The sequence below is a fragment of the Brachypodium distachyon genome, chromosome 4, assembly GCF_000005505.3.
Source record: "Brachypodium distachyon strain Bd21 chromosome 4, Brachypodium_distachyon_v3.0, whole genome shotgun sequence".
Lineage (NCBI taxonomy): Eukaryota > Viridiplantae > Streptophyta > Magnoliopsida > Poales > Poaceae > Brachypodium > Brachypodium distachyon.
The window spans coordinates 31,494,383-31,521,172 of NC_016134.3; the positions used below are offsets into that span (position 1 = coordinate 31,494,383).

General features: G+C 44.7%; 4 protein-coding genes and 1 pseudogene across 6 annotated transcripts; 4 read left to right on the forward strand and 1 right to left on the reverse strand.

The window, feature by feature from the left end:
- The first annotated feature begins 64 nt into the window (after positions 1-64).
- Positions 65-4,329, forward strand: LOC100840567 (glutamate-rich WD repeat-containing protein 1). The gene is made up of 13 exons (XM_003577833.4): positions 65-217; positions 337-399; positions 580-686; positions 770-848; positions 1,449-1,622; positions 1,753-1,851; positions 2,099-2,267; positions 2,423-2,526; positions 2,614-2,753; positions 2,844-2,916; positions 3,358-3,470; positions 3,604-3,721; positions 3,922-4,329. Exons 1-13 carry the CDS (start codon positions 167-169, stop codon positions 4,057-4,059), a joined length of 1,428 nt encoding a protein of 475 aa, XP_003577881.1. The 5' UTR covers positions 65-166; the 3' UTR covers positions 4,060-4,329.
- A 173-nt stretch (positions 4,330-4,502) lies between these two features.
- On the forward strand, positions 4,503-5,935 carry LOC100833425 (calmodulin-beta). Of its 2 annotated transcripts, XM_010239670.3 has the most exons (3): positions 4,793-5,002; positions 5,081-5,444; positions 5,530-5,935. In XM_010239670.3, the coding sequence occupies exons 1-3, from the start codon at positions 4,930-4,932 to the stop codon at positions 5,858-5,860; spliced, it is 768 nt and encodes a 255-aa protein (XP_010237972.1). In that variant the 5' UTR covers positions 4,793-4,929; the 3' UTR covers positions 5,861-5,935. The 2 variants fall into 2 exon arrangements, with proteins under 2 accessions (XP_010237971.1, XP_010237972.1); XM_010239669.3 differs by having other exon boundaries at positions 4,503-5,444.
- A 293-nt stretch (positions 5,936-6,228) lies between these two features.
- On the reverse strand, positions 6,229-11,064 carry LOC100839449 (CBL-interacting protein kinase 32). 2 transcript variants are annotated; one of them, XM_003577829.4, is made up of 15 exons: positions 10,819-11,064; positions 9,696-9,929; positions 9,389-9,451; positions 9,065-9,136; positions 8,833-8,940; positions 8,676-8,756; positions 8,510-8,563; positions 8,282-8,407; positions 8,105-8,194; positions 7,810-7,932; positions 7,587-7,697; positions 7,192-7,305; positions 7,012-7,068; positions 6,856-6,930; positions 6,229-6,635 (listed from the first exon to the last, which is right to left on the reverse strand). In XM_003577829.4, exons 2-15 carry the CDS (start codon positions 9,864-9,866, stop codon positions 6,561-6,563), a joined length of 1,320 nt encoding a protein of 439 aa, XP_003577877.1. In that variant the 5' UTR covers positions 9,867-9,929; positions 10,819-11,064; the 3' UTR covers positions 6,229-6,560. The 2 variants fall into 2 exon arrangements, with proteins under 2 accessions (XP_003577877.1, XP_010237970.1); XM_010239668.3 differs by having other exon boundaries at positions 10,689-10,831.
- Positions 11,065-17,275: 6,211 nt separating this feature from the next.
- On the forward strand, positions 17,276-21,004 carry LOC100833730 (probable rhamnogalacturonate lyase B). Its single transcript, XM_024463173.1, has 3 exons — positions 17,276-17,596; positions 18,046-18,233; positions 18,834-21,004. Exons 1-3 carry the CDS (start codon positions 17,456-17,458, stop codon positions 20,752-20,754), a joined length of 2,250 nt encoding a protein of 749 aa, XP_024318941.1. The 5' UTR covers positions 17,276-17,455; the 3' UTR covers positions 20,755-21,004.
- A 94-nt stretch (positions 21,005-21,098) lies between these two features.
- LOC100841476 lies at positions 21,099-25,714 on the forward strand (annotated as a pseudogene).
- The last annotated feature ends 1,076 nt before the right edge of the window (positions 25,715-26,790 follow it).

Here is a 26,790-nt window from a genome sequence, read left to right on the forward strand (position 1 = left end):
AAAGCCCGGCCCATCTAAGAGGATGATCTGGCGATTGGCTCCCGTCCCCTTCCTTAAAACCCTGGGTCTCGAGCCGAGAGCAGTTAGCCGCCGCCAATTAATTCCCCGCCGCCGCCTCCAGCGCCTCCCCCTGCGCGGCTGCGCTCTCCTCGCCGTCGGTGGCCTCATGGGTCGCACAGTCAAGAAGGCCGGCAAGTCCAAGTCGAAGAAGTCCAAGGCGCGTGACTTTGCAGCCCTTCTGTTCTTCTTCTCATCGATAATCTTAGCTTCGTCTCTCTGATTTCGGCTTCCTTTTCTGGGTCATGATTTTTGTTGCTTGTTTGGTTGGTTGGTTAGGGGCTTAAGAAAGCTGAGGCCTCGTCGTCTGCGAACCCCGCCGTGGCTTCTGGCCCGGCCAAGGTGAGGGAACGCTTGTAATTCGTTTCGATCCTACTTAACCACGTCTGATTGATTAGATTATGCTCTGTTCTTATGGCGAGAAAGAAATAATGAGGGTGGAAACTGCGTCTGTGGATTCACGCTTAATCTCTTCTAAAAAGATGACACTTAAATATATTGGATTTTTGCTGTTGTTGCTAGGTATGGCAACCTGGTGTAGATGCACTAGAGGAAGGGGAGGAGCTCCAGTTTGACCCCGAGGCTTACAACTATCTCCGGGGATTCAACATCGGGTGGCCTTGCTTGAGGTGGAATAAAAGTCTCATTGTTCTCGTGTTGTAGTTTCAGCATAATTTGTGGCCTGTGCTCAACGATTTGCTTCCTGTTGTAGCTTTGATGTCGTGCAGGATCAACTTGGGCTTGTCCGATCGGAGTTCCCACACACATTATATGGCGTTGCTGGAACTCAGGTATCCTTCTGTCCTCACCACGTTTAAACAAAAATTGACACCAATAAATATGTTATCCAGTCTACCTCAATTAATGATGTGTGTTGCCAAAACGGTTGCCGTTTATTTCTACCACATAACTCATAAGGGCATATTTGATTTTTCCTGTTTTTCTCAAATTTTGGTTCTCCAGAAAATTTATTTGGAGTGTGCTATGATGTTTTTGCATCAGTTGATCAGTGTTCTTATTGAGCTGTCTTACATGGAAACATCATGTAGTTTTTAAAGTTTTGAGTATAGATGAACTATGTCTTGTGGATTGCTTGCTCACATCACATATATCATGATTGTTGTTATGGTGCTTGTTTCATGGATTCATGTTAATGATTTAACATGTAAAGCTTAAAGAAATTATGATGGTTTACAATTGAGATTTCACTTGGTTTATTAAAGTTTAAGAATTAGAGTTAACTTCACTGTACACTAGATTTTTATACTTGAAAAAATGACATGATATTGATGAAATTACAGCATGTTTGTACTCCAGGACCCAAAGAATCAATCTTTTGAGAACAAAGTTTATCTCCCCAAACTAAGAGCTATACTTAATTGTTTTTGCAGGCTGAGAAGGCTTCAGGGAATTATGTTGGTGTTTTCAAGCTTTCCAACATACAGGGGAAGAAGCGGGAACCTATACCATCTTCTACAATTGATGCTGACAGTGATATGGATAGTGACAGCAGCAGTGATGAAGAGGAAGAGGAAACTAATGAAGATACAAAGCCCATTCTACATGTATGCTCTATCTCTGAGTGCACAACTCCAGATTTTGCCACGGCACCAGCCATTTCACAATTCACCGTGCTGCTTTGATGCAAACCTTATAATTTGCTCTGTTGCTCTGTATCAATGTCTGGTGTACCAGCTGAAAAAGGTGGCTCATGCGGGGTGTGTAAATCGGATACGCTCAATGACTCAAGAACCACATATATGTGCTACCTGGGGAGACACGGGCCATGTTCAGGTTTGGTCATCATTTCTCTTTTATTTAATGTGATAGTCCGCTCAACATTTAGTTCAATCCTCTGCCTGCATATTTTTTGGCCACGAACGGAAAATATAATCCATGCATCATATTCCTTAAGGGCTCATGTTCCTTCACCTTATGCATCATATTTCCTTCTGAAAAACTTGCTAGGGAACATAATGTACTGCACCGACTACTTCATTGTTGTGTAATTTCTTAACTATGTGTTCCGTTGCATATGCAGGTGTGGGACTTCAAATCCTTCCTTAATTCAGTCGCAGACTCTGGACCGGTTGCACACAAAGAAGATGACATAATCCATAATCATGTACCCATGAAAGTATTTGGTGGCCATAAAGATGAAGGTTATGCAATTGATTGGAGTCCACTTGTAACCGGAAAACTTGTTTCTGGTACGTAGTAGATCTTTTCCACGTTACAATGTCTGTCCTCTGCTGTGGTGTTTCAAATGTTATGTGTGGTTGTCTCTGACCTGTTTTCACAGGACAGCATTACCCTTTTAATTGGTTACATTTATATTGACCAATTTAATGCTTTGTCTACACAGGTGATTGTAATAAGTGCATTCACCTCTGGGAGCCATCTGGAAGCACTTGGAACGTAGATACAAAACCATTTGTTGGACACTCAGCAAGCGTTGAGGATCTACAGGCACACCACTGAATCATGTATCATATATCTGCTCCTATGTGCTCTAGAAATGTTGATTATCTCAAATGTTACGATATATTCTTGCAGTGGAGTCCAACAGAAGCCGAAATATTTGCTTCTTGTTCAGTGGATGGGACAATATGTGTTTGGGATATAAGGAAAGGGAAGAAACCGGTTATTAATGTTAAGGCTCACAGTGCTGATGTGAATGTTATCTCATGGAATCGGTACATTTAGTAGGACATTTTGTTATATATTCGTCAGCACTAGAATTTCTTCTGTATGATATTGTATTTATGTTTGATTTCCATTATCAGGCTTGCTAGCTGTATGATAGCTTCGGGATGTGATGATGGCAGTTTCTCCATTCGCGATCTTAGATTAATCCAGGTACTTTCATCTTGACGAAGTACAATTATTTATGCTTGTCAGTTTCAGACTACCCACTTAAATGGTGTTTTTCTGTCTGATTTTATGATATACTTTTGAGCTAGGCTTATGTTTGCCTGTGTATGTACTTAATGTCCACAAAGAAAAATACAAGTAACAGGGTAAAACTTCTGTGATGAAAATAAGTCATCCTGTTGCTACTAGAATTTTCATTTTAGATATATACTGGTAGATATTGTTCTATTGTTGGTAGTGTATGCACCTTTGTGCCAAAATCAGCGTAGCTAGAGTGTTAGACTACAACTAGTAGTATATTGTTATATTACCCTTTTTTTTCTTTGAATATCCGGCCAATTTCCTGTGTTTGTTATTATGTATTTGCTTGTGAATGATATATTCACGTCAACTCTTTTTCCACTATCCTTTCTATTCTATTGGTAGGGTGATGCAGTGGTAGCGCATTTTGAGTACCACAAGCACCCGATTACATCTGTGGAATGGAGTCCACATGAAGCATCAACACTGGCTGTATCATGTGCTGACCATCAACTCACGTAGGTGTCCCTGCCTCTTTTCTCTGGTTTTATATGGATTTAACATCACCAAATTGTCAAAATGTGGTGCTTAATATTCTCTGACATCTCAAATGATTTTGCTGTAACATCCTGAATCCTTGTTTGTCTTCAGAATTTGGGACCTTTCATTGGAGAAAGATGCAGAAGAGGAAGCTGAATTCAGAGCAAAGATGAAAGAGCAAGCAAACGCTCCTGATGATTTGCCCCCTCAACTTCTCTTTGTTCACCAGGTACTATCATCACATTTCTACAGACAAATTTAAATGAGTTGGCTTTACTTTCCATTTTTGTCATATGATGATTGCTGTCAGCTTCTCTTTTTGTTCACATTGTTGTCAACTTTGAGGCTGAAGCATCATTCCTAAACAGCATTGTCACCTGCAAAGAAACGAGTCCCATGTGATTGATTATTTGTTTTCGCTATGTGCAGGGCCAGAAAGATTTGAAAGAATTGCACTGGCACCCACAGATACCTGGGATGATCGTATCGACGGCAGCTGACGGCTTCAACGTGTTGATGCCTAGCAACATAGATACAACCATAGCTGGGGCAGAGAAACCTACTTAGTGTAGTGCCACTTGGCTAATTCCAGGCTCGCGAAATCCATGAAATGAATGTCCGACTAGGCTAAGAGTGATACCCTTACAACATTGTGTATCTCAGATTATTTTTCTCTTTTTTTGTGGAGGCAACTTATGTCCAGTTTTGCGCGATGTATTATGGTTTGCTATGATCTTAATCAGGCCATCCTTTTTGTCATCATCATTTATGATGAGAAGCATGTTACCTCAACAGAAAGAACTTGTTCTTGCATCAGAAGTGATTGTTTCCTGATAATTTAGCTCGATCTTGCCTGCTCAATCGAGAATTTAGTTGAATTTATGCTCTGAGCACATCTGCTCCCTGTGTAGAAAAAATCACCGGAACACATTTGTGCCTTCTGGGATGATATATCATAAATTGTGAATTTAGGATAACAAAACAATAAAACATTTACTTACGATCTATTTATTTTTCAATTTTGTTTATCTCACAATTGTGAATTTTTATAGACACGTACTTGCGCAAGAACGATTTAACCGATGTCATTATGGTAATGATTTAACCGATGTAACATGAGTTTTATAACATGAAAATTATACATGTAGACGGTAAGAGTAACACACACTCATATAAGTTTTTCTACTGTTAATTTTTAAAACTTTAAAATATAATTTTGATATCATTATTTTTGAAAGCCGGGGTTGGCTAGAGCGTGGGAGCCAAAAGGGGTTCCCTAGGCTAGCTAAGCTAATTTTGGCCAACACATGCAACAAGGAACCAAGGAACCAACAAACCAAGAAAAAGGCGCAGGTTACGAGGCGGCGGGGGATTTGGTTTGGCGGCAAATCGCCGGCCAGCCGGACGAATCCATCGATCGAGTTCTTGAACGGATGAATGGATGAGCTGTCCCAGGAGCAGCTCGACGAGTTCCGCGCCGCATTCAGCCTCTTCGACAGGGATGGCGACGGTAACCTATATACTTCTTCCTCTGTTCCTTCTTCTTCATCCTCCTCTGTTCCATGGATGAAGGGATTGATTTGGGCAGGGACGATCACGCTGGAGGAGCTGGGGACGGTGATGCGGTCGCTGGGGCAGCGGCCGACGGAGGCGGAGCTCCGCGACATGATCGCGGAGGTGGACGCGGACGGCAACGGCGCGGTGGACTTCGCCGAGTTCCTGGCGCTGGTGGACCGCAAGTTGCTCGACGCCGAGGACGACCTCCGCGACGCCTTCCGCGTCTTCGACGCCGACGGCAACGGCTTCATCTCCCTCGACGAGCTCCGCCGCGTCATGCTCGACCTCGGCGAGCGCCTCTCCGACGAAGAGCTCGCCCAGATGCTCCTCGAGGCCGACGGCGACGGCGACGGCCAGATCAACTACTCCGAGTTCGCCAAGCTCATGATGTCCAAGTCCGCCCCTTTCTCCCAATCCCAATCCCCCAATTCAATTCTGCAATTGAATCCAAATCATGAACCAATTTGATGTAATTCGCAGGCTGGAGCTGGCGGGATCGAAGCCGATGGTGCCGCCGCTGTTCAAGAACGGGATCCGGGTGTGCCGCTACCTGCTGGCGTTCCGGATCTTGCAGGTCGGCCGGAACGTCGTCCGCCGCCGCTACAGGAGCGGGCCCATGGACTGGATGAGTGGGCCCATTTTGAAAGTCATGAGCGGGCCGTTCGAGAAGGTGCTCACCAGGCCCACGGAGAAGGAGAGGAGCGGCCCGTTGGAGGAGGAGAAGGAGAAGGAGAAGAGCGGCCCGTTGGAGGAGAAGAGCGCCGGCGGCGACCACCGGAGACGATGCGGCACCTCATGTACCATCCTCTGAATTCACTTCAGATTATAATTCTCAGGTTTTCCTTTTTCACAGCTTACCGTGGGAATGAAATGAATTGGTGGCCAATGTCAGTCTTCTTCTTACAAATTTATTTGGCTGAAACCCAAAATATAACCAGAAAGAATGATGGACAATAAAAATATAACCAGGAATTGGCGCAACAACAATTGAATTCAATCCAGGGTTTTTCATCATCTCTCTGCCCTTCGATTTTCAATTTACACCAGGGAGCAAAGGCAATATTGTAACCAGGAATTAACTCCATGGTTTTCGCAATTCACCGTGGGAATGAAATGAAGTGATGGCCAATTTGAGTTTCTACAAATGGTTCAACAACAAATGTTTGGCTGGAATCAGAATTTGCTAAAAACTCATATATTTTTCAATATATTTGGCTGGGATATGGCCAATTCCTGGCTTCATTGTTCCAAAATCACACGGTAGAGTTAACTAACACTTGCAGATGTACCCGCAAAAACTAATGAATTCAGATGTTCCAAAAAGACTCTCAAAACACAGCATCTTACAACAATGGTGGAGTACAAACAAGCACAGCTCAACAGGGCGATTGACCAGTACTTACAAATGCAATGAACAATTTTTTCGCTGATCCAGCTTCTGAAAATGGAATCAGCTTTGGAAGGATGAGATGCTAATAGTTTACCCATCCTCCCCTTTCCCAAGTTTGCTGCTAGGAAGGTTTCTTCTGCAGATCGTCGGATTTCCAGACGACGTCCTTCAAGGTGTTTGAAAGGTTCTTGTAGAACTGCGGCACAATATTGAAGTTTTACGCGATTCAGTACAGATTAATCAGGGAAAAGTGATACAGGACTAAAGCAAATTATAATTCTGAACTTGGTGAACCCAGATTACTGATACTGGAGAAGCATAAAGCTAGGAGTTCATTCTCAAAGGATAAGACTACTTTCAATAATAATCCATTACCAGCTTTATAATTGGCGGGATCTTCACAATATGACATTTACCTTATGGAATTCCAGAGTGTCGCCTTTTGCTTTTCGAACTTCAACCATGTGAAGAGAAGGTCCAACTCGCAGTATCTAAATCATAATGCACAAATAAAATTAGACTGAACAGCAAATTAAATTAGAGCAGAATACAGGTCAGCATTTCTCCATTACCTCGGTAGCAACATTGAGGTTTCCCTTTCTTCCTGCTTTTACGTTTTCTAGCCTCAGCTGGTCAAACAATAAAAATGATTTTTAACCTTCTGAAAATTACGTATTTATAGCACATGCTATAACTGTTATTATGTATTTACATGCTATAACCGTTATTAAACCAAGCTCTGCATGACCGACCTTGTAGTTTTTCTTCCGAACATCAAATCCTAGAGGCTTTGCAGCTTCCTCAATCTTACGGACGATTTCTTTTGGTGAGCATTTTGATGTAAACCTTGTTTCTCTTTTAAATTCCTGTCGATACAGTTATTAGGAGTTAGAGCATAGAAGAACGAGGTTGCAGAATCATAACAGGCCATAAAGTGTTTTTTTTATTTATATAGGCGCATAACAGTACTACTACGATTCCATGGAACTGAAAAACTGAATTAGAGCTGATTCAAAAAGAGAGTTTAAAGTGCAAATTTCAGTGATGATTTAGGCTATATAAGTGGAATCTAGAAAACAATGGCAAACTAAGTTATCACACATCAAAATTTTCAGCGTTTTAGGCTGCTATTACGACATTCTCGTACCATCTCAGAGTCGAATAAGTTTCCAAGATTGAGGCCTGCTGACATGGAAATCAGTTCAAATGCATTCAGAGCTACTGGTTCTTCTTCTTTCTTTTCTGTCACATGGTGCTCCTGGAGGAAGTCAAAGAACAGTAGTAAAACTAGTTAGTAAGCGGAACCATTAGAGATTTTCTTCATGACGTAGAAACACCGACTCAAGTTTTGCATATGATCATGGACTTACTTCTAAATCATTGAAGACGGCATCGACATCGTCCAATGTCGTGTCATACTTCTCGTCGAACTCTGCACGCTTGTAACCTTTCTTGAACCACTCGTCCTCTAACATTTCTTGAATTGTTATTCTCTGCCACAGTTTCTCAAGACATTAAATTAAGTTATGAGAAAGATGGAATTTGTACTTTATTTTTGCCTGGAATAAGCCCCATCTCCAAGCACAGAAAAACTGTTCTACTTAATTATCTCAGGAAATTTCCTATTTTAGTATTGCTCCATGCAGATCTTGTGTTCTAGCATACCGTCATTGGATTTGGATCAAGGATTCTTGTTAACAACCTCTTGGCAGGAAAAGACGTCCAAGGTGGAAACGTAAATTCCGCATTTGATATCTGCAAGGAGGAACAAGGAAAGAAAAAAATCAAATAAGCATGAACAAGCAAGACCCATCAGTGCTCTAAAAGAAGTACAATGCTCACTTTCTTATACAAGTTCATAAGATTAGAGTCCTCGAAAGGCAAATACCCAGCTAGCAGAACGAACAGGATAACTCCACACGACCACAAATCTGCCATTGCACCATCATAGCCTTGATCTTCAAGGACCTATACAAAGGTAGTTGAGATGTTTAAATGTAATGGTTCCTGATTAAGCAATAGTGCCTAGAAGTATTAGTGGCTCCAAATTCTGCAACCTTTTGAAATTACCTCTGGTGCAACATAATTTGGAGTTCCACAAGTCGTGTGTAGTAATCCATCATCCTGGTAACAAGAAAATACTTAAGTACTTCAGAATATATTGAGATATAGTGGAGTTCTGAAACATCAAAGGGATATGATTATTTGTCAATGCACAAAATGTGAACTTCTGAACCTTGAGTTGCTGAGATAGTGCGCTCAACCCAAAATCAGAGACCTTCAGATTTCCACATGAGTCGAGTAGTAAATTTTCTGGCTGCAAGTATTGTGGTTTAGATTCCTTAGTAGATTTATTGTTGACTGAAAGTGAAAAGGAAGCGTGAGTAACTCACTTTCAAATCCCTGTGGTACACGCCCCTGCTATGACAATAATCAACAGCATTGATTAACTGTTGAAAGTATCTCCTTGCCTCATCTTCTCTCATACGACCATGGTTAACCTTTATAAGAATCCATGTGATAATTGTATTATTAACAATATCTAGTAACCGTGTGTGTGTGTTCAAGATAAACAAACTGCACGAGTGCATAAACTGGAAATAGAGGATCAAGCACATCACTTACAATCGTGTCAAAGAGCTCGCCGCCTGTGACATACTCTAAAACAATGTAGATCTTTGTTTTGCTTGCCATCACCTAAAAAATGAAGAGAACACTGATTAGACTAATATGATTGTTTTCTTTCCCCTACTAAAAAGAAAATAGGCATGACAAATAGCTGCAATTTCTGACAACAGCATAATGATTTAGGTGCATGATTGGAGAGAGATGCTTTTGGCATGGACCCTAGACAAGATGCAAAGCATTTTCTCGTCCTAGCTCTCTTTTTTCTGATTAACTGGAATATCAGCAACAAAAAAAAGAACGGTAATTCCTTTAGTCGTCTACCTCGTGCATGCGAACAACATTAGGATGCTTAATCAACTTCATTGTTGCGATCTCCCGCTTGATCTGCGATTCCACCACAGAGTTACTCGTCAGCATCAAAGACAAGTTGCATCAAAAGTGACTGAATTCTGAATAAAAGTACCAGAATAAAGAGAGAGAAAATAAAAAAAGGGATCAGGAAATTTAAAGGGCAGGCCCTATCTATCATGCATGATGTACTGTACTAGATGTGAAGCATGACCAGACAAAACAAATAATTGAGATCACAAAGTTAACTTTTGAGGGCGAGGTGGCATTGGACAGTGACCTGCTCAACCATCTTGTGCTTGAGAAGCTTCTCCTTGTCGAGGATCTTGATGGCCACAGGGTCGCCGGTCTCGGTGTCCCTCGCAAACTTGACCTTTGCGAATGTGCCCTCGCCGATGGTCCGGCCCAGCTCGTACTTCCCCACACGCCTCTTCACCTTGGTTGTACTCATCCCCTGCCTGATCGATTGGCTAGTTTCCAACGAAGCACTGTTGTCAAATTGTTTCACTGTCACCTGTACAAATGGAAAATGATAAATCTACAGTTGATGCATGGAAAGGAATGAATGATGCTAGTTTAAGCAAGTTTCCACGCACAGTCAAACTGTTGTTTCACTGTCGACCAGTGGAAAATTTACAGTCCATACATGGAAAGGAATGAAGATGACAGGATGATGTTTTTTCTGTCTGACTAAACTCTGAAGAGGAAAAAAGAAACTCGAATCTCGGGGAAAGTAGAAAAATCTCATCTTTGTGGTGCAGAGAATGGCCACATGCAAATGCTGCTGAGCAGTCAGTCATCTAGGATTTATAATCATCGGATAGAATATTAGATGGCAGTGAAGCCACACAATAAGATGCGTAGCCAAGGAGGTCAATCAGGGGAGTTGTTTAGTGTCAGAGAGAATCCTGGAGGAAAAATTCAGAGATAATTGTTTCCCTGATACTAGAATTAATAATCCAGTGGAGGTCAAAAGGAATAAGACCATCCTTCTGGTGTGGATCTAGGCAGGGATATCTGTTGTGAAATTGGGCACGAAAAAGGAATATTCGCATGCAGGAAGCTGCTGCAGGATGGAACAAGGGGCTGTGGAAAGAACAAAAAAGGGCATCTTCCAGCAGTGGCACCATCAGATCAAAGAATACACGGGAGGTGACGGCTGGTCAGATTCCTCGACCAGGGAATAAGAAGAAGAGGAAGAAGATTCTTGTTGAAATGAAGTAATCACACAAGAAATTGGGACCATGTAACTGAAATTTTGGCTACCATTTACCTCGAAAGAACAATTTGACCACACAGCAGTCGCCAGTATGATGATTCAGAGGGCACGGTAGCATAGCAGGGCAGGGCAGTTGCATCAGATAGAAAGAATTGCAGAGAAGAGAAGAAGAGACATGACTTACAGCTAGGTAGCTCCTTCTACTGCTGTCTTGGCGAAATCAAATCTACAGGGGAATGGATGGATGAAGAGCCTCTCTGTCTGTGTGTGTCTCGGCTGGATGGCGGAGACAGATAAAGGCGCCGGGAAATGGCTATTGGGGCTCGGAAGGGCTCTCGGCTCGAGCCCTGGGGACGGAGATGTACAGTAGGAGGAGACGAAGCTTAGAAGAGAGAGAGGGGAGCAGTGGGGACATTGGAGGAGCTGTTGAAGAAGAGAAGAAGAATTTAATGGAGCAGCGGCAGAGCTACTACTACGAGGACAGTGACACTGACAGGAGGCTTTAAGAGGTGGGTCCCGCGCCGCAGACGGGCAGGTGCGCTGGGAGCCATACACGTCACTCAGTAGTCAGTACTGTGTGTGTCCTTGTTGAGAGCTTTTTTCATCATTTTTTTTATCAGCTTGTTGAGAGCTTTTTTTATCAGTTTTTTTTATCAGCTTGTTGAGAGCTTTTTAATGTTAAGAGAAAACCTTTAACGTGTGGCCGTTCGCGCGTTAGCTCTCAACAGTTAACGCACAATTTTGTCCCCACATATATTATTGAGAGGCCGTTCGCGCGTTAGCTCTCAACAGTTAACGCACAATTCTGCCACTTGAGTATGAAAAGGAGGATTGCCTAAACACGTTTCTCAGCAACTTTTTTATTTTGCGGACGACGATCTGGCTTTAACTGGTTCGCGAAGGAAATTGCAATAAATCCATGCAAAACGAAATGAATATAAACAATAAGATATCGATAAAACTAAAATCTACGTACATCACGGTCCTTTGAAGTTAACGTCTTTGGATTCATTGCTTCGCATCTTGATGTTTTGTATCTGGCAGAATGTAAGACGCATTGGGTCGCCCATCTCTCAGACAATAGAAAGCTAAAATCGGTTAATGTACCACGGCCAGCCAAGGGCGAACCAAGTTGTGAGCCCGCTCTACTCCGCAGATGAATGGAAAAAATAAATCAAAACCACAAAAATACAAAAATGTTGAGGGATGAAAAGCGGCAGGCGGTTCACCTAATATGAGACATAATAGCTCCCCAAATCTTGTCAAAGTCGTGCAGCCGCCGGCTGCACGGCTTATCTATACTCCGACTTTGGAGTAGGTATTTGTTTAAGACCAGGGATTAATGCATCATCCGCTGATTGACTCACACTAGCTTGGACAATATTAGAATTTGGCACAGAAGCTGTACATGACATCCCCACTAGCCTATAGTGGTTGTTAGATTGGACTTTTCGATGGATCCATCGAATTGATCTAGCTAAGCTAAGCTAGCTAGGTACATTGATCCATCGCTTAAATATTGTGCGATCGATTATCTATTGCATCCCCATGCATCCAATATCATATCGATCCTGCCCCAGATACAGCCGGCCCGATCGAGTCCAAACGTGCGTGTGTCATCGATCCAAAATATCATTATCCCGAGCGATCAAATTAACGATGATGCACTTTCACTTTGGCCGGATAACTAATTCCAAAGTGGAAGTCAGAGTGTGAAGTAATCGACTTAATTGTACTTGCTTGTAAATAGTTTTATTACTCCCTCCGTTCCGATATATATGGGGCCCCTACGCATCCTTAGGTTGAAAATCTAACTAATCTAACATGAATTTTGTATAAAAAAATTATATCATTAGAAACTTTAAATGTTCTATTTTCTAATGGTATAATTTTTGTGATATAAAAAACATGTTAAATTAGTTAAATCTTCAACCTAGGGATGCGTTAGGGCCCTTATACCAGAACGGAGGTAGTATATCAATAATTCCAATCAATAATTTAACTAATTCCAAAGTGGAAGTGTTAATTGCTTCAGTCGGCCGGTCTTGGAAACCTCGAGTAGTCTCCATCGATCTAACATGTGTAACAATACGGAGTACAAGCACTAGTAGTAGTATTACGTACTTTATTGCACGTTGTCTAGTGTCTATTTGTTCTTCGTTTCCGATATCGGCCGGCTACATGCATGATGCATGCATCCATGATAGTTGCATTGGAGGACCATTTCTCCTTGACTAGAGAGTTAGAACAGAGTTAGGACTTCAAACATTTAGCAATGAGAGGACTAGCATTCGATGTTGACGTGCATGGAGGCAGATTCAGGATATGACCCATAAAATTGCTTACAGGCTGAGGCATTTACGGATTCTATTTTTTTAAGCTTAATTTACGGATTCTATTTGGTGGAAAAAAAATCATTCAAATCCGTAAAATTTATGGGCCGGGATAATACAAGGGATGTGCTAGGATGCTCTCGGCCCATCGGCGGGAGCCTATCTATCAACCCTATACATGCTGGGCTGCAGTCTCGATGATGGTAGCTGGGCTAGTAGGCTGCCTGGCTAGCTATCTGGGCCTCACATATGGAGAGACGGCCGTAATGGGCTTCCGGGCCTTGTATACATTGCGGGAATAATTTCACTTGGGTGGGTCAAGATAGTCAGCTTATACTCTATATCAGAGCAAATTTCCTTTTTTATTCAAGATATTTAATGCTTTGAAAAATTAAAGCACAATTGCCCATAAAGATATGTACATAAGGGGCATCTTTGGATAATAATGCTGTTCGGATCTGGAGTTTACCTATACACGGATTAGGTATAAAAAAAGAATCTTTTGTTATGCCTTTAAAAGGAAGAGGGGGGAAAATACACATTTAAGAGTCGTTTACTACTGCAAATAAAAAAAAGAGAATTCTAGTTAATGGTTCCCATTTTTTTATGAATTTTGCAGCCCTAGAAATCTACTTTTTTCGAACCATGTTTCTTTTCGTAATATATTTTTGAGGAAAAGATTGTCGATCCCCGTCATTCGATTAGAAGAAAAAGAACTGTACAGAAGGATACAAGGAGGATCCCTAGAAAAACGGAAAAGAAAATAAAAAAAAGGCAGAGAAAAGGGCCTAATCTCCCGGATCCGGCCAAACACGCACGAATCCGCACACGGATGTCCTCCCAAATGAGGAGTGCCACCTCTAGGGCTGGTATCGTGGCCCCCTTGAAGATGCGACTATTGCGCTCCTTCCATACACCCCACCAAGTGTAGACGAGCTTGCCACTAATGGCCCGCTTCTCTGCATTGGAATGCCCATGGATGAGGGCATCCCAAAAGGCATCAACGGATGGAGCGGAGGGATGAACTTGGGGGGTGATGTCGCCCCAGGCTTGGATTAGGGCCCACACCTCCTTCGTGAAGGAGCATTCCCGACAAGGTGGGCAATGGACTCCGGATGGATGCGGCATAACTGGCAGATGGGGTTGTGGGGCCACCCTCTAGCGGCCAAGTTGTCGGCCGTAAAAATCCTGGATGTAGCACCCTCCAAGCGAAGAAACGGACCTTCGGCTCCGCCAGAGTTCGCCAGACCTTGGCCGTCGCGAAGAGGGGAAAGGAGCCGTGGAATTGGGCCTTGTATGCCGAGGCCGCCGAGTAGGCCCCTAAGGCGCTCCCCTTCTAGGCGACGGAGTCGTTTGTGTTGGAGAGGGTGAACCCACGCAGGACGCCCCAAAGCTCCACAAAGGCAGTCATCTGCTGAGGCGAGGAGATGCGAAGGAGAGAGCAGATCCAATTATGGGAGGCCAGTTCCTTCTGGACGGAGCGATTCTTCCGCGAGGCGATGGCGAACAAGGCTGGCCAGCGTTGGCCGGTGATCTGCCCATCCGGGAGCCAGGCGTCATGCCAAAAGAGGGTCCTGGTGCCATCCCCAAGATGGACCCTTAGTCGAGGCCCGGAAGAGGCCCATGTCGTCCGCAGAGCAAGGGGAGGCGAGCCCGTTCCAAGGCCTCCAGGGTCGGTCCAGGAGAACCAAGGCCATCTAAGCCGCAGCGCCCTCCCGAATCTGCAAAGATCCGGGATGCCAAGGCCTCCCAGCGCCTTGGGACGGCACACGGAGCTCCAGTTGACGAGGGAAAACGAAGAAGGCGCTTGTCCCGGGGATCCATGGCACATCCAAATGAAGGATCGGATGAGCTTGTTGATCTGTTTGAGGACGCTGAAAGAGATCGGTATGGTCGACTAGAGGGGGGTGAATAGGCGACTAACAAATTTTACTTTTTATTTTTCTTTTCTTGAAAGATACAAAACACTTAATTCTATGGTTTACTAGATTCTCTAAAAATTGAATGCAACCCTAGTATGAAATGCAATAGCCGAAGCAACGATAGGTAGCAACAATGGAAAGGGCAAAATGATACCACACCCGGAGACTAAGATTTCACCGGATTTCCACCCATTGGGATCGGTGTACGTCTGCGTTTGGAGGAGTGCTCTACAACAAAGGTAAAGACTCCACAAAGGCTCACTCTATTCTCTAACTCACCACACCACGAAGGGGATGTGAGTTCTACTAGTGGCTTCCTTGGGGGCGAAGTCCAAACCCTTACAAACTTGACCGGAGCTAGCTAGCTCCACAACTCAATTGGAGGCTTCCAATCCAATCCCCGAGCTCCTCAACACCAAGGGAGAGCTCAAGGTGACCGCTTTCGTCTAGGGTTTCCAACAACCCAAGAGAAACAAAATCCACAAAGTAAACAAGGGGAATCAACTTCTTAATTTGGTGAAACCCTAGATCTCAATCTTCTCCTCCAAATCTCAAAGTATTGACTTGAGGGATCAACTATGGAGGGAGATCCAGGGAAATGAAGTTCTTGTGTTCTTGAGGGGAGAGAGTAGGTGTTCTTGGCTAAAGCTCGGGCAAAAGACCCGTTGGGGACGAAGGGGTATTTATATGGGGTCCCCAAAATCGAACCGTTATGCACTACGCAGAGCCAGGCCGGAACTTCTGGTCATTCATCGGAACTTTCACATATTCCCGGAAGTTCTGCAGAATAACCGGAACTTCCGCATTTTTCTCGGAATCACCTGAGAGCAACTGGAAGTTGAGCCGTAACTTCCGCCACCTGTACTGCAGCAGTTCAAAAACAGGTTTGATTTTGGTCATTCTCTCTCACTCCTTTTGGGGTAGGCTTTTTAGTGGGTGCAATTTGTGTAGTTGTGTACGTGAAATTAATTCACCCATTACCTTCCCTTGTGGATTACCTCTTAATAGAACGGATGTCCTACGACTCAAATCAAATTGAAAAAGCCGCTAACACCGCTATGCTTATTAGCATCTTGAGGGTCCACACCATCGTCTTGTGCCAATTTCTTTATAAAATTTGAAATACTTGACACACGATTAGATACACCACATGTTGTCATCACCACCAAAATCACTTATGAGAGAAATGCCCTTTCAGACGCCGGCAGGGATGGAGAAGGCCGTAAGGTGGTACGTTACCATTGCCGAGAGGACCGACTTAGCAAGCACCATCCTGCCGGCCTTGGTGAAGTGCCTGCCCTTCCAACAGCAAAGCCTGGAACCGATCTTGTCGATGAGATCTTTTCGTAATATACAAACAACACATGGCGTAATTATATTCCCATCGTCATTTAGATCTCATGCATGACGTACTTACGTATGTGGAAGGTTATACATACAAGAAGGAAACCGTGGTAAATAATGGCCATAAAGTTTAAAAGATACGCAAATATATACACTCCTTATTATTGATCGACCGCTAAAATAACAATACCATATCGGTTTTGCTATTTCTTAGGCGACTGAGAAATAACTATTTCTTAGTTGATGATCACAACCTTTTGATTCAATCATTGAGATTCATGTAAAATTAATGTAGGTTTGATGAATGAGAAAATCTTCATTGGATGGTTACGATTGTCGACTGAAAAATAACTATTTCTTAGACGACTGAGAAATAGACACTCCCATACCATATATGCATGCATTTACATATCCAAGAGATGTATAAACATGTGCATGATTTTATCACTGCTTGCCATCTTTAGAGATGTCAGACACATGCATATGGAGGGTGTCTAGCTGCTAATGAGAAAAAAAGGAAGGCTAATGAGCAAAAAAAAGGAAGGTCATAACTTATTTTTTGTTTTCCTTTCACAATCATAGCCATTAATGGCAAGAAAATCGACCCCAAAGATGCAGAAACTAATCATGTAGATCGTTATTTGCGTACATATATGGAGGGTGTCTAGCTAGCTAGCTAATAAGAAAAAAAGGAAGGCTCATGAGAGGAAAGAAAAGGAAGGTCATAGCTTATTTTTCGTTTTCACAATCATAGCCAGTAATGGCAAGAAAATCGATCCCAAAGTTGCAGAAACTAATTCTGTAGATCCTCTGCCTTAAAGTTGCAGACAATATATATAGTGCGTCGTGGGCAGGGGCTTCTTTGCGTGGTTGCGGCCGGAAAATCGAACCGGTGCAACGGATTAACGAACCCCCGGCCGTTCTGCCTTTACAAATTCCGGCCGCAACTGACAGCCCAAAAGCTCGATCTCAGCTGCTTCTTCTTTTCAGTACCGGTATAAATTCCGGCAGGCCGTGTAGTAACCACTAACAAACACACCACTCCTGCCAAGATGCACGTACACGTAGTAGCTAGAGATCGAGCTGCAGCTCCATCGTTCCCCATCTGGCCATCTGCATAGAGAAGCTAATTAAAGCTAAGCTGTGCTGTCGATTTTTTGCTCTCTGTGATTATTTAAACGACGAAGAGCTCGATCGATCGATCCGGTCGGCGGCCGGCGAGATGTCGACGGCGGCGGTGGCGGTTCTGACGGCGGCGGTGCTCCTGCTCGTCGTCGGCGAGGCGTCGTGGCTGCCGCGGTGGCCGCCGACGCCGGCGCCGGGAGTAGCTGGCGGCGTTACGCTGCGCATTGAGCGTCACCAGGTATGTATCTACGTATATATATATTTTCTGCCATTCATGCTATACCCTGTTTTTTCTTTTTCTTTTAATGAAGGATCGAATTTCTTCGTCTTCTTCTCTTCTCCTTCTACTCATTTAACTCCTCCTGCAAACTCCAATGCATGATACAAAGCGTTTCAATATTCACCTGCCTGGTCGATCTTACGTTTTTTCCGGAATAAAACCGATCTATCACGGTCCATGGACGGATGGAGCATTTAATTAATTACTTCCCCAGTTTCATAATTCTTGTCTTCAATTTGTCCAAAAATAAATGTATCTATTTTTAAAAAGTGTCTGGCTACATGTAATACTTCGACACGAATCATGGAACGGAGGGAATAATTTGATAAAAATAAGAAAAATCCGTCCGGAGTAGTATGTTTTTTCTATATACGTAGGTATATTTATACGTGTATGTATATATGCAGGTTGTGGTGGACAACGGGCTGGTTCAGGTGACGGCGTCGAACCCGCAGGGGCAGATCACGGCCGTCCGTTACTTAGGCGAGCGGAGCAACCTGCTAAACTTCGTCGTCGGCGGCGAGAACACGGGCGGCTACTGGGACGTCGTCTGGAACTACCCTGACTCCGGACACCCAAGAGGCATGATCGACATGTACGTACGTTGTTAATTACTCTGATCACTAGTGCTTCAAATTTTATACAGTATATATATAGCCGTCAGTTACTGTACGTGATTTTACTATACGTACGTCGCACGTTGTTATATGTAGTCCCGCTGTTAATAATCAATTAGTTGTCTCACAAGTTAAAAATAAGTTAATCGATCTCTCCGCCTGGCTAGCTAATCCATGTTTTCGTTACAACATCTTCTTGCCATTCATCTTTGCATGCATGGGTCCGGAAGCAGCAATGTGATCTAATTGATTTTTTATACTATACGAGAAATTAACGAATGAAGATTAATTGTTGCGTAGCTAATTAACTGGATCGGTCGGAGCAGTAGAGATGTACGTGAACTGCTAAAGTGTGTTCTTGATTTTTGGTGAACAAGATCAACTGCTAAAGTGTCTATCTCCAGTTCAGATCACCCCAAAAAAAATGCGACATGCCTGCGCGCCTGACATGCGGGGCCGACCTGTGGGGTTGGGGATTTATTTTCTTCCGCAAATCAACAGGAGAAATTATGTACGTACACGGATTGATACAGTATTATTCACAATCTAATCTATACACGTATTTGTACGTGCTGCAGGCTGGACAGCACAGAGTTCAGAGTGGTGACATCGACCCCAGACAAGGTAGAGCTCTCCTTCAGGAGCGCCTACGACCCTACCCGCAGAGACAGCGTCCGCCTCGCCGTCGACAAGCGCCTCGTCCTCCTCCGCGGCGTCTCCGGCTTCTACCCCTACGCCGTCTTCTCCCACTCAGCCGCCCTTCCGCCGCTCAACATCACGGAGGCGCGCCTCGCCTTCAAGCTCGGCACCTCCCGCTTCCGCTACATGGCCGTCTCCGACAAGCTCCAGCGCGCCATGCCGTCGGCCGCCGACCGGGACCCGCCCCGCGGGCGGCCGCTGGCGTACAAGGAGGCCGTGCTCTTGGTGAACCCGGCGGAGCCGGAGTTTAAGGGCGAGGTTGACGATAAGTACATGTACTCGCTTGACAACAAGGATAATAAGGTGCACGGCTGGATTTCCGAAGGGACAACTTCGTCTTCTCCGGCTCCGGCGAGTCCGGCGGCGGTGGGGTTCTGGGTGGTGACGCCGAGCAACGAGTTCAAGAGCGGCGGGCCGATGAAGCGGGAGCTGACGTCGCACGTGGGGCCCACGGCGCTCACCATGTTCATGGGCACCCACTACGTCGGCGACGCCATTGTTGCTAACATCGGCGATGGGGAGAACTGGACCAAGGTGCTCGGCCCTGTCTTCGTCTACCTCAACTCCGTCCCGGAGAAAAAGCAGAAGCAGCAGAAGAAGAGCTTTTGGGGAGGAGGAAGAGGAGCTCCTGTGGTAATGGATCCCAAGGCGGCGCTGTGGGAGGACGCCAAGGCGCGCGCGGCGGCGGAGGCGGCCAAGTGGCCGTACAACTTCCCCGAGTCGCCCGAGTTCCACAAGGCCGGGGAACGCGCCACCGTCGCCGGCCGCCTCCTCGTCCGAGACAGGTACCTCGTCGCCGCCGGAGCCGGAGAAGACGGCATGTTCCCGGCCAGGAACGCGTACGTCGGGCTCGCCGCGCCGGGGCAGGCCGGGTCGTGGGCGACGGAGAGCAAAGGGTACCAGTTCTGGACGCGCTCCGCCGCCTCCGGCGGCTTCGCCATTACCGGCGTCAGAGCCGGCCTCTACAGCCTCTACGCCTGGGTCCCGGGCGTCCACGGCGAGTTCGTGTCTTCTTATCCGGTCAACGTCACCGGCGCCGGCGAGGTGCTGAAGCTCGGGGACCTGGTGTTCGCGCCGCCGCGGGCCGGGCCGACGGTGTGGGAGATGGGGATCCCCGACCGGAGCGCCGCCGAGTTCTTCGTCCCGGACCCCAACCAGAAGCTCGTCAACCGGCTCTTCCTCGGCCCCGCCATGGCCGCCGAGAAGTTCCGCCAGTACGGCCTCTGGGACCGCTACGCCGAGCTCTACCCCAACGGCGCCGACCCGGTGTTCACCGTCGGGGCCAGCCATTACTCCAAGGACTGGTTCTTCGCGCACGTCACACGCAAGCTCCCGGTCGTCGTCTCCGGCTCCGGCGGGCAGCAGCAGCAGCAGTACGCGCCGACGACGCGGCAAATCAAGTTCGCCCTGGCCGCCGTGGCGTCCGACGGGAACTACACGCTCCGGATCGCGCTCGCGGCGGCGCAGATGGCGAGGCTAAGAATCGAGGTCAACCCGCCGCCGCTGGAGTCGGGGAAGACGAGGCGGCCGGCGGCGGTGTTCACGACGCCGGAGTTCGGGGAGGGGAACGCGATCGCGCGGCACGGGGATCACGGCACCTGGTGGAGCTTCGAGTTCGGGATCCAGGGGAGGATGCTCGTGGAAGGGGAGAATGTGATCAGCATCACCCAGGTCAGGGCGTTTGGGGCGTTCCTCGGCGTCATGTACGATTACATCCGGCTTGAAGCGCCGCCGGCGTCCAGGCGGGACCCCACGGCGGCGGCGGCGGCCATGAACGGGACCAGCAGCATAGCTGCCTGATTGTAGAGAAGCTAGCTGTTGTACACTCGTACTACTAGATCGTAGCTGAGCTAGGGGACGACAGACATTGGCGCCTTGGATCTTCTGATGGCGCCAAGTTTTGCAGGGGATTGAAATTGCTCTCGGAAGTTAGAAAGAAATTCTGTCAGAAGATTAAATTAGATTTTCTGGCTTCGTCAAATCATAAGTCGTGTCTCTGTCTCTTGTAATTTCGATCGAATTTGCTTGGAATTTCTTCACTTCTTCTGCACTTCTGAAGGCATTTCTGGGATCTCTGAACTCGGGCGGTTGTCGAGCTCCAGCCAAACGAGCCCGAGGCGAGAAGTACGTGTTCGATTGTACAAAGCGTACTCCGAGATCCCACCGGAAATACGCCTCGTGGGTTCCTTTCTTCTTCCTCCTCCTCCACTCCAACCGCCTCGTCGTCGTCGTCCGGGGGTTCCAGAAGCTTCTAGAAGGCTCGGCGCCCGCAGCACGATGTGCGGGATCTTCGCCTACCTCAACTACAACGTGCCGCGGGAGCGGCGGGAGGTTCTCGAGGTCCTCCTCAACGGCCTCCGCCGACTCGAGTACCGCGGCTACGACTCCTCCGGCTTGGCCCTCGACGCCGACCTGCCTGGTTCTGCCGCGGCGGCGGCGCTCGTGTACGACGGGGCGCCGCCCCTGGTGTTCCGGCAGGAGGGCAAGATCGAGAACCTCGTGCGATCCGTCTACTCCGGTCAGCAGCACTTCCCTCCCGCTTCTTAATTTGCCCCTGCTGCAGTTCATTTCAGTTTAGCAACAATTCTGGAATTCTCCTAACTCCAGAATTCTGCGATCCGTCTCTACTCCGGTGAGAACGATCCATTTGGGAGTGTGTAATTGTCTTGGCTTTGGGTGGTTTATCAGGTTATGCTAGCTGCTTATCAACTGTTTGTGCAATTGTAAATAAAATAAAATTCCTTGCTTCTGTTGTGATTTCCAATCAATTTTACTGTGTCAACTGTGGAGTTCCCTGGCAAATTCTGCTACTTATATATTGGCAGTACATTTTGGCAGAGAATATGAAACTTGATTACTCGTAGCTTTCGTGATGGATGCTTGCGTTTGATTTTCAGAGGTCGATGAGAAGGATGTGAACCTGGATGCCACATTTACCGTGCATGCTGGGATCGCCCACACCCGGTGGGCCACGCACGGCGTGCCTTCCCCAAAGAACAGCCACCCGCAATCTTCTGGTCCCGCCGACGAGTTTCTGGTCGTCCACAATGGCATCATCACAAACTATGAGGTCTGCTTAATTGCTATGTTCTTGTGATGTTGCATATAGGATTCTTTTGTGTAGTATTTGTTCCTTGTTATCTTTACCGGTGTAGAATGCACACATAATATTGCAACTATGATGAACTTATGGTGCTGAATATTATAACAAGTTGCTCCTTATCTGCCTTTGTGAAACTCCTTGGCGTGGTTGTTTGCGCCATATTTCATAATTTTTTATCGTAGTGTCCATCCGGGTGGTGACACAAATTTCAGATATCAAAAGATGATGTTTTTTAATCAAGATTTATGACTTAACTACCTGAAACTTTTAGTCTGGATGTGAAACCTTTGCTAATGCGGGTCTCATATCTGTTCCAACTTAGTGTTTCTGATGTATGTGAAGGTTCTGAAAGAGACACTGATACTGCATGGGTTCACCTTTGAGTCTGATACCGATACTGAAGTCATCCCTAAGCTAGCAAAGTTCGTCTTCGATAAGGCTCATGATGAAAAAGGTAAATATGTTATTAAATATTGTAAGATCTGCTGAAATTTAGTTTATATATAGTCATTTCTATGGAGCATTACATTTTCAGGTGATGTGACATTTAGCCAAGTCGTTATGGAAGTTATGAGGCAACTTGAAGGAGCCTATGCACTTATCTTTAAGAGTCCACATTATCCCAATGAACTGATCGCATGCAAACGAGGCAACACACTGATACTTGGCGTCAATGTAAGCTAATGGCATCCTTTTACCCTTATTTTTAGCTGTTGGATATATTCAAGTCAAGTAAGTATATGAGAAAAATTTATGTAGAAAATCAATTGAAATTTCCAACTTTGTTTGGTTCCACTTGCTTTATTATGACAATAAACTGGCCATTTTGTTGTAGGCAAGAGTTATACTCCCTCCGTTTCATAAAGTCTCTAGTTCAAATCCGTGCCAATCTTTATGGAACGGAGGGAGTAGTAGATATTTTGACATGCTCTGACCTACATTTTTTTTCTGGTTAAATGTTAAGAATCCTTTTTACATGTATAGGTATAAATCGCATAATCCTGTTGCTGCTGTCTGAGCCTGTTGTGTTATTCAAATCATGACTAGTCTCTCTGTGTTTTCAGGAATTGAGTGGCCAAACCAGTGGTAAATCCTTTCATAATGTCAAACCCTTGACAGCAAATGGAAAACCCAAAGAATTATTCTTCTCCAGTGATTTATGTGCTATTGTTGAGCATACCAAGAACTATTTAGCTATTGAAGATAATGAAATTGTTCATATTAAGGTACTCTATGAGTGCTGTGTCTGTTAGTTGGCATGCATTTCTGTTTTATTTTGGCTTTATTTTCTTTTTATTTCCCTTTTTTTGACTGGTGGTTTGGGGACATCAGTAATATTATATAAAAAAATTCAAAAAGTTTGGTCTTTATCAGTACTACTCTTACTTGTCTGTTACCATGACGTGACATCCAAGAAATTTAGTTTACTACCTTCACTGTTGGTACTTTTTGCCCTGCTTCTTCTCGGTCAACTGGAAAATAGAAGAAGATGCATCAATTCTTTTTTCTCGACAAGCCATGCATTTGACATTTTACTGAAGTTTCCAGCAATCTTGAGATTGTAGGATGGCAGCGTGTCTATCCTTAAGTTTGACCCTGAAAAAGAGAAGCCAGCATCTGTGCAACGAGCATTGTCCGTTCTTGAGATGGAAGTTGAGCAAATAAAGAAAGGAAGCTACGACCATTTCATGCAAAAGGAAATCCACGAACAGCCGCATTCACTGACAACAACAATGAGGGGTAGACTGAAGGATGGTGAAGTTGTTTTAGGTGGACTTAAGGAACACCTCAAAACAATCAGACGCTGTAGAAGAGTAATCTTTATCGGCTGTGGTACTAGTTATAACGCTGCCTTAGCTGCGAGACCTTTTGTGGAATAACTTACCGGTAAGTTGAATCAGTTTGTCCAACTGGATTGTCATTATGTGAAAACTTTAGAGATGTCCAGTGTAATAAGTTCTTTTGTCCAGTGTTCTTTTAACTGGAGTCTTTTTCCCTCGTATTAACTATTAATTGAACAACAGGTATTCCAGTGACAATGGAGGTTGCAAGTGACTTGCTGGACAGACAAGGCCCCATCTACAGAGAGGATACTGCAGTTTTTGTGAGTCAGTCAGGGGAGACAGCAGACACCCTCCTAGCTCTTGATTATGCACTTGAAAAAGGAGCACTTTGTGTTGGTGTAACAAATACCGTAGGAAGCACGCTGTCAAGAAGAACACACTGTGGAATTCATATCACTGCTGGTTGTGAGATTGGTGTTGCCAGCACCAAGGCATGTTTCTGTAAATGCTCATCTTGCAAAAAGTTTTACCAATTTTTAGCCATCTTGTTTCCTAACAGTACCTGATAATCTTGCAGGCATACACAAGTCAAATAGTAGTCATGGCGATGATTGCCTAGGCTATTGGATCTGATCAGATATCAACTCGATCCAGAAGGGAATCTATCATCGGTGGTCTCTCAAGTCTTCCGAGTATGTTGCATTGGATCAAGAGTGTACCATGTAGTCAAGCAAACTGTTGTTTCTCATTCACTATCTGAAACACTGTATTTATCACTTTACTGCGCAGGCAATGCGAGCGAAGTTCTCAAACTTGATGCTGAAATGAAGGAACTTGCCTCTTCATTGCTTGACTCGGAGTCACTCCTCGTGTTCGGAAGAGGCTATAACTATGCCACTGCCTTAGAGGGTGCTCTCAAAGTTAAAGAAGTCGCGCTGATGCACAGCGAAGGCATGCTTGCCGGTGAGATGAAACACGGCCCACTAGCACTGGTGGATGAAAACCTTCCCATCATCGTCATCGCAACACGGGATGCGTGCTTCAGGTGAGCGCTTTGAACAGAGCTAGATCTATTTTTTTTGTTGGTTCCTATGGAAATTTCTGATCTATGGATTGAACTGTTTTTTCCTCCTCTTCCACCTCTTGCAGCAAGCAAAAGTCGGTGATCCAGCAGCTGCTCTCGCGCAAGGGGCGTCTGATCGTAATGTGCTCCGAGGGAGACATATCTGTTGTCTGTCCTAGTGGATCCTGCAGAGTGATTCAAGTTCCAGAGGTAGCCGACTGTCTCCAGCCGGTGATTAACATAATCCCATTGCAGGTTTGTGCAAGCTTTTGTTTTCTCCAATCCCAATCATATCCCAAAACCTCTGTTGCACATTGTGATATTTGTTGCAGTTCCATATACTGATCTGACGGGCCTCTTTTTTGTTCTGCTTCAGTTGCTCGCATACCATCTTACTGCGCTTCGAGGATTTGATGTCGACCAACCAAGGAATCTGGCCAAGAGTGTGACTACACAGTAAGTCGGGGATATAAAAAAAACACATACACACAGAGGGAGAGTAAGTAAAGGAAATCACAATTTCCAAAGGAAAGGAAAGAATAGAATAGAATAGAATAGAAAATGAAGTATTTGCCTCAGGGTTGTGTAGACTGGTTAGCTATTGTTTTACCTGTTGCCATACAGCTGTAATTATTCAGGTAATGCTTGAGGTGGCTATTGGTGTGTTGATTGTGTAAATGCACGGATGGTATTTTACAAACTGATGGTCCATTGATAAAATCACCAGTCCATTGGCTGATGATTCAGTGAGATTAACTTGAGCATGGCAAATCCATGCTTTAGAGATCGCTGATCCTGAACTTGCACAAATCCATGGTGATGTATTTTTGTAAAAGATAAGTACTCACTCTGATCCGAATTTCTTGTCGCGTTGTTTTAGTTCAAATTTAAACTAAAACAACGACAAACAACAGATTTGTAAATGATCGGTCGGTCGCTCGGTCCACAGCAACAACGGTGGACGTTTCATTGGACAAATGACCTAAATGCCCTTGTGAGAAATAAGAAGAAAAGATAATTGAAAGGGGAATACTATGAAGAAGAAGAACACAAGTTAGAAGCTTGAAAATCTGCTCGGTTGTGAACGGTTATCGCCGCCGAGGGGATTTGATGAGGATTGCGAAATGAAAATCTGCTCGCTTGTGGACCGATAGAAAGCAGATAATTTCATGACTTTGTGGATAGCAAATGTGCAAGCTTTAGGTGGATGCTGATATTTAGGATGGAACTTGAAAGCCTGAAACTTATGTTTGGTCGAAATACTGTTTTCCTTTCTTTCTCATCAGGTGGCTCAAATTTTTTGCCTTACCAATATCATCCATGGAAATGTGGAGTGACTTTTAATAAGACCAATGGTTCAATTGTTTGGTTATCTCTTTTGAGTTGTCGAATTTTCATACTTTGCTGTGTATTTTTTTTGTTGTTTTGATGTTTCTGGCTTGAATATCTTTGCCAGAAACTTGGAATCGATTGAGTCATTACCTTCTGTATTAACTTCATTTTTCATGTTTAGAATAGCGAAATTGATTAAAGGCGTCTATGTGTTAGGTACTTAGGTTGGCACTAATTATTATTTTTAACAGAAACGTAGGGGTTACTGCAAATGTGATGTTAAATCAACATTGAGTTCATATGTTGTTTAACGTGATTGCAAATTCTCATGTGTTGTTTGTTCTTGATGTCGTCTGCGTTTTAACCGAATTGAATATCCAATATAGTTTGTGTCATTCCCTTCCGTTCACAATGATATGATGTAAAATTTATGAGATTAAAATGTATTTTTTTTGCGTTTGTGTTAAAAATATGAGTAAAATGTATCAGAAGTCCTAATTCTTTCGTAAAGTTTTCGAGTTAGTTTTGATTTTTTGAAACTGCACGCTTGAGTC

Excerpts from the sequence above, each read along its gene's own strand:
- LOC100840567 (XM_003577833.4), top strand. The coding sequence starts at position 167 with ATGGGTCGCACAGTCAAGAAGGCCGGCAAGTCCAAGTCGAAGAAGTCC. Across the intron at positions 218-336 it reads CCAAGTCGAAGAAGTCCAAG|GGGCTTAAGAAAGCTGAGGC; the intron begins GCGCGTGACTTT and ends TTGGTTGGTTAG. Across the intron at positions 2,917-3,357 it reads GCGATCTTAGATTAATCCAG|GGTGATGCAGTGGTAGCGCA; the intron begins GTACTTTCATCT and ends TTCTATTGGTAG.
- LOC100833425 (XM_010239669.3), top strand. The coding sequence starts at position 4,930 with ATGGATGAGCTGTCCCAGGAGCAGCTCGACGAGTTCCGCGCCGCATTC. Across the intron at positions 5,445-5,529 it reads GCCAAGCTCATGATGTCCAA|GCTGGAGCTGGCGGGATCGA; the intron begins GTCCGCCCCTTT and ends TGTAATTCGCAG.
- LOC100839449 (XM_003577829.4), bottom strand. The coding sequence starts at position 9,866 with ATGAGTACAACCAAGGTGAAGAGGCGTGTGGGGAAGTACGAGCTGGGC. Across the intron at positions 8,408-8,509 it reads CAAATTATGTTGCACCAGAG|GTCCTTGAAGATCAAGGCTA; the intron begins GTAATTTCAAAA and ends ACCTTTGTATAG. Across the intron at positions 6,931-7,011 it reads ACCTCAATGTTGCTACCGAG|ATACTGCGAGTTGGACCTTC; the intron begins GTAATGGAGAAA and ends ATTATGATTTAG.
- LOC100833730 (XM_024463173.1), top strand. The coding sequence starts at position 17,456 with ATGTCGACGGCGGCGGTGGCGGTTCTGACGGCGGCGGTGCTCCTGCTC. Across the intron at positions 17,597-18,045 it reads TGCGCATTGAGCGTCACCAG|GTTGTGGTGGACAACGGGCT; the intron begins GTATGTATCTAC and ends GTATATATGCAG. Across the intron at positions 18,234-18,833 it reads CCAAGAGGCATGATCGACAT|GCTGGACAGCACAGAGTTCA; the intron begins GTACGTACGTTG and ends TACGTGCTGCAG.